This window comes from Emys orbicularis, chromosome 6 (assembly GCF_028017835.1).
Source record: "Emys orbicularis isolate rEmyOrb1 chromosome 6, rEmyOrb1.hap1, whole genome shotgun sequence".
Taxonomy (NCBI): Eukaryota; Metazoa; Chordata; order Testudines; family Emydidae; genus Emys; species Emys orbicularis.
Window position 1 is genome coordinate 12,789,001 of NC_088688.1, and position 6,000 is coordinate 12,795,000.

The following is a 6,000-nucleotide window of genomic DNA, read 5'->3' on the forward strand; positions in this document are numbered from 1 at the left end:
CTCTTGCTTGGTCTGCAGACTGGATACACAAAGTACTGCTGTTTTCTCTGTGAATGGGATAGTCGTGCAAGAGATTCCCACTACATCAAGAAAGATTGGCCACTCCGACAGTCATTGGAGCCTGGGAGAAAAAGTGTTCAGCATCCACCACTTGTTGAATCAAGAAAGATTTTGTTACCACCCTTACACATCAAGCTGGGTCTGATGAAGAACTTTGTCAAGGCCATTGACAAAACACAAGCAGCTTTCAAGTACCTCCGTGGAAAATTTCCAAGGTTAAGTGAAGCTAAGATAAAGGAAGGTGTCTTTGTTGGTCCTCAGATTCGTGAACTTCTTCGAGATGATGCATTTGACCATGCACTGCGTGGCAAGGAAAAGACGGCATGGAAAGCCTTCCAGTTAGTGGCAATAAATTTTCTCGGAAACAACAAGGCAGACAACTACAGGTTGTTGGTGGAAAACCTCCTCAAGGCATAGAAAAGCCTTGGTTGCAACATGTCACTAAAGATACATTTTTTGCACTCTCATCTAGATTTTTTTCCACCAAACTGCGGAGCAGTGAGCGACGAGCACGGCGAGCGATTTCACCAGGACATTGCAACAATGGAGAAACGCTATCAGGGCAAATGGAGCCCATCAATGCTTGCAGACTATTGCTGGACAGTGACAAGAGATGCTCCATTTAATGAATACAAGAGACAAGCCAAGAAGCGCCGAGTAGACACTGAATAGGACTAAACTATGTACATAATAGTTTTTTGCCTTTTGTTTCATAATACATTTTATTTATATAACCCTTTTGCTGATTTTTAAAGTGTTACTTAAACAGGACAGGTGAAATATTATCATGTAAAGCAACCATAAACACATGAAAAGACCTAGGTTTACAATTTATGATTAAAACTCTATCTACACAATATACATAGACATAAAATGTAAAAACTTAAGTATCTTAGAAACAGTAGCCAATCATTTGTTTTAATTGTCATATTTGAATTCAGCACATCAAAATACATAATAAATAGCACATTTTATCTCTGAAGCAGACGACTTCTCAAAAATTGTAGACCAGTGTTACCTGTTCTGTTCATTCCCTCTGGTGCACCTGGCATTGGCCACTGTTGGAAGACAGGCAACTGGGCTAGATGGACCTTTGATCTGAGCCAGTATGGCCGTTCTTATGCACTGCTTCCCCCACCACTTACAGATTAGAGGAGTAGTAAACAGAGTTTGCTTTACCTTGTACATGCACATTTAGACAAGGTTCTGTCTAATATGTCTAAAGGATGCTGAACCTTATCTCTTAATTTATGGGATATATATTTTTAAAATATATATATAATTAGATGTTTTATGGGTCCCTACTTTTTAATATTCTGCCAAATTCAAGTTAGAAGCAATTTTCTTTTCCTGCTTCCCCTTTTCCTCCCAAGCACAGAGTGCAGAAGTACTTCCCCTTTCAGCAACATGTTAGTTGCTGGTCAAAGCCTAAGTGATTTTGCTGCTGAGGGTTACTTAGAAATTACAAGTTAAAGGCACAGAGCCTGTTGTCTTGGTGGATTACAGGGTATGGGCTAAATGCATAGTCTCTAAGACGAAGCTTTCGGTACTTTCTGGTAAGTCAGGGTTTTTCCCTTGTTACTTTGATACTTCTTATTCAACCATTCCTTTATATTGCTGTTTAATTTAGTCTTCTGGGATTTTAACACTCTGCTTTGGTGGAAGTTGGAGTTATACTTACAGCTGTGCTTACAGTCTTGTTGCTTCTCATTTCTCCATTTGAGTCATTACCCACTGACAAGCATTAGTTGTTATGTTACATTAGACATATGATCATATGAACAAACCCACAAGTTAGGGTGATTAAAAATTAGCCTATGTTGCATTCGTATGAAACCTCCTCCATAATCTTTAATATGTTTGTATGCTATGTTTTGGTCAACCACAACCGGACTTCTGAGCTGACTCTACTACACTTACCTCCAACTCCTACTTCAAACAAACTCAATTAAATCTGACTAGCTAGCTTCATTCTAACTCTGCACAATAAGCACTTAGCACTGTACATATGTAGAAGCGTCCCTTCTTAAATAATTAACCCCTTAACCGGTTTCAACAATTACTTGAACAAGTCTCAAGAAAAGCGGAGGGGATGGGGGTTCTGCTCCCTCTCTCTTCCCTCTATGGCTAATGTGCTCTTAGCTGATCGAAAGGTAATTACCCAGTCGGGACCTACAGAGCAGCAAGGGGGAGGCTGCTGATAGATGGATCTGGGCTCAGCCCGGGAGAGCTGAGGGGACTAAAATAAGGTATCCCGGACCGTACAAGTTCTGAGCCCCTGCGGCCTCTTGGCACCACCTCAAAGTGTGGGTCATTGGGCCAAATGCAACTGCCATTGTAACTCTTATAGGTACCTCAAAATTACAACCAGTTTACAAGCCCCCTTAACATGTGTATAAAGGAATCCCCTCCTTGCGTGATTCTAAACCCCAGTGACTGGTCAATAATACCCAATGAGGAGTGCAATCAGGCTGATGTTCCGCATCACCCACTTGCATCCTTACACAGTTACAATTTCCATGGGCATCTAATGGTGGGAGACAAGTGCTTACCCACGAGTGTCCTACATTGCCTCTGGCGTGCCAAGTGAATGTGATGGTCAAGAAATCGCGTGCTCCTCTGTTTGATGTGGGTGTGTGTTACTACTGTCCTCCAGGAGGGCATACCCTCCCCCCTCTTGCTAAGAAAAGCAGAAATAGTAGACTAGAGGCAAAGAACTAGAAAAGAGGAACAATAGCTGAGGGGGGGAAAGAGGAAGTCCCTGGTGAGTTACAGTGAGTGTTTTTGACAGGAACCAAATTGTGACTGAGAGTTTACCTAGACTTTAATTTAGATTTTACCAGAGGTGAGTTTACCTATGCCAGGTAGGGAGATTATGGCTGTATGCCCTTGGGGCCCCTGTTCGGGCGCCAATCTGTAGCCTGATCCTATTGATTATGAATAAGAATGCCCAGTTATCACCTTAAGGTTAGACAGGTTCTTGTACCAAGATCAAGCCCCATATTATTAAAATTATTATATAATCGGGAACCCCGATGTGCACAGGTGCAACACTCACACTATAGGAACTCTTTTATATTTACAAATAATCTATTAATACACTTAGCAAAGTCACACACACTCTAACTCAGTAAGGTAAATAAAGATAATACAGAAAGTACATCTGAACATCCATACTCACACCTTCCCTTGCAGAACAGCCTGAAATGTTAGCCATTATCTTCCTCATCACTATCACCTTCCTCATCTTCACCAGTGGCCATCATTCTGACCGCTCCCAAGGGCTACATCTCTCTCTCTCTCTCCCCCTCCAACTGACCACATGCTGGGATGCCAATTTTATGATGTTATGCTGACGTTACCATATCTAATGCATATTCAGTAGGAGTTTTTCCCCTCTTCCTTATTTGTATTTCCACCCTTTAGGTTCTATGGGTTAGTATATTTATGATTTTAACTCATCAGGTAGGACAATTCGTTGCCATGGCACTCTTGCGGTCGGATGTTCTGTCCAAAACCTTCCAGAAGCTGTTGTTAGTCCATGTTTCTATTGTTGGCTGATGTCATTATAGACCCAATCCCCCCCCTACTTTCTACTGCCAGTTCCCCAAAACTTATGAGTTACCTAAGTTTATCTATGCCAAAGTTCATAGGCCTCAATCCTCATGCTAACTGCTGAAGCCAATGTCTTACAAGATACAAGCCTGTAGGTTCCTTGCATTACTGTTGAATATAATAAAGCAGAATATAATACAAAGCAGTGAATATAATACAGGTATGCTGGCCCACTGGGCTACAAAGGAAATAAAGTATAATGGCTTAATTAAAAAAAAAATTGTACAAAACATAGGTAGATTTCTACTATAATCGCTGTAAGGCACGTATCATCTCCTCTGTTAATGGGAATCTGGTCTCATATAATTTTTTTTTTTCCTGTTTCCTTCATGAAGGTTTCTCCTATTGAAAAATTTCCTCTTTAAAAAGACTAATGGCTGTAATTCCCAGCAGAAAAAATACCCAATTTCCCCCCCAATACAATGCAGTTATCTGAACAGTACATGATGTTACACATTATGGAGCATAGTCTCCCTGCAATATTGGGAGCCATGCATGCATGACTTCCTGGGAGCTTCACTCACTTCTACTGGCAGAATTTGATCCTTTGTATTTCAGTAACTGAGTGCAAGGAAATTTCATTCTAGGCTTTACATTGTTTGTGATTTTGTGAGCTCAAGTTCAAGGGTTTACTGTTCAGTGTGTGTGTGTGTGTGTGTGTGTGTGTATAAAATCTGTAGTACGTCATGTTGGCAGGCCTTCATGGACTCCACAAATGGAAAAGGCATGAGCAAATTTTGAAGAGACCTGTTAATCAGATGCAAATTAACACCTTGAAATATTGCAACTAAGGATCTTGTATGGAGAGTTGACAGTAGTGTTAATGCTTTTGCTCTTCGCTTTGTTGCAGGTGTGCCCATCCTAGGGGAGGTGTGATTCAGAGTGTCTCTTCCTGGAAGCATGGCTCAGGCTCGCAGTACATTAGCACTCGGCAAACACAGTCATGGACAGCGGTGGCCCCCCAGCAGAATTGGTCTTCACCCCCAGAAGTAGTTGATCTCACTTTGGACGAGGATACCAGACGCAAATATCTACTGTAATGCAATGTCACTGTGGTTTTGCCCCCCATCCCTTCCCCTCTTTATGGCACGGAAGTTCATTGTTTTAGCTTCAGCTTCAGAAGCCCTGTTCTTAGCATTATGGACTTCAAACTCCTGGAGAATTTCCTTTTCCATCAGAATGCAGTGTCCTTTTAATATCGCTTCAAATATTTTACCTTCTCAAAGGAGGATTTTTCCTAGTATGAAAACTTGATAGCACTGAATTTAAATGACACCTACAGTTATGCATTGTGTGTTAATCTAAAGAAATAATTGTGCAGACGGATACACGCTCCCATCCTCTCCCACCACTGATATCAAAATGATTTTAATTTACCAGTCAATTGATTTTGTTTGTAGAAGCTAGTGTTTTTGCTGTGTGAGCATCGGAGACAGTGATCTGATCTTGAGAGGTGCTGAGCCCCCTCCATTGATTTCAGTGGAACTACAAGTGCTCAGCCCTTCTGAAAATTGGACCAACAGTATTAACCCAATTTGATTTGGTTTCTTCACCAGCAGGACTGTCGTTTTATAGAAAGGCCCATAACATGTGCACTGGACAACTTTTTAATTAAAGGTTTGTTGTTTTCTATGTAATTTATAGTTTACATTCTGTTCAGTGCTGTGTCTTCTGTCTTTCTTGGCTATGGTGTTTTACTGGTCATTTGCCACAGCATGTTAATTTTTTTTTCCAAATAACAATGACTTAATAGCAGCTGATCAGCACAAAAGCATAAGAAAATAGTAATAAAAAGAGACAGCCTCCCTGCCCATTTTAAAGGGATCTGAATCCCTTGCATTATAGGATCCTGCTTTTTTTTAACCATGCCTCTCAATCTTCTTCCTTCTGAAAGGTTCCTTTTGTACTTCACCTCTTTCCTTCAATCATCTTCTTCTCCAAAAACTTACTCTGTCAGGCCCCATTCCAGCACAGCACTTAAGCAGATGTGTAATTTTAAGCACTAGAGTAGCCCCATTGAAATCAATGGAGCTACTCAAATGCTTAAAACTGTAAATGTGCTTAAGTACTTCGCAGGATCAGGGCCTACGCTTATCCTTTGGTTTTAAGTAGTTCTGCCCCATTTGCCTATTCTTAGGTCATGTTTTCTATCCTTGTGTTTGAACCTCTCTTAGGGTCTGATCCTGCAAACACTTACCTACCAAAGCTGGGTGTTTACTAAAGTGAAATCAATTGGACAAGACACTCTAGTAAGCATTAGTCCCTATAGTAAGTATTGAAGTAGCCCTTAATCACTCACACTGGCTCCTGTTCAAGGTAAAAACC

The 6,000-nt window shown here is 40.9% G+C and overlaps 1 protein-coding gene across 2 annotated transcripts in view; it reads left to right on the forward strand.

Moving 5' to 3' along the window:
- Positions 1-4,715, forward strand: part of ARK2N (arkadia (RNF111) N-terminal like PKA signaling regulator 2N) — a 57,076-nt gene extending 52,361 nt beyond the window's left edge. For both annotated transcript variants that reach the window (XM_065406821.1, XM_065406822.1), the window contains one exon: positions 4,526-4,715. In XM_065406821.1, the coding sequence (XP_065262893.1) occupies positions 4,526-4,715 (190 nt within the window). The remainder of the gene's footprint in view (positions 1-4,525) is intronic.
- Positions 4,716-6,000: the final 1,285 nt, after the last annotated feature.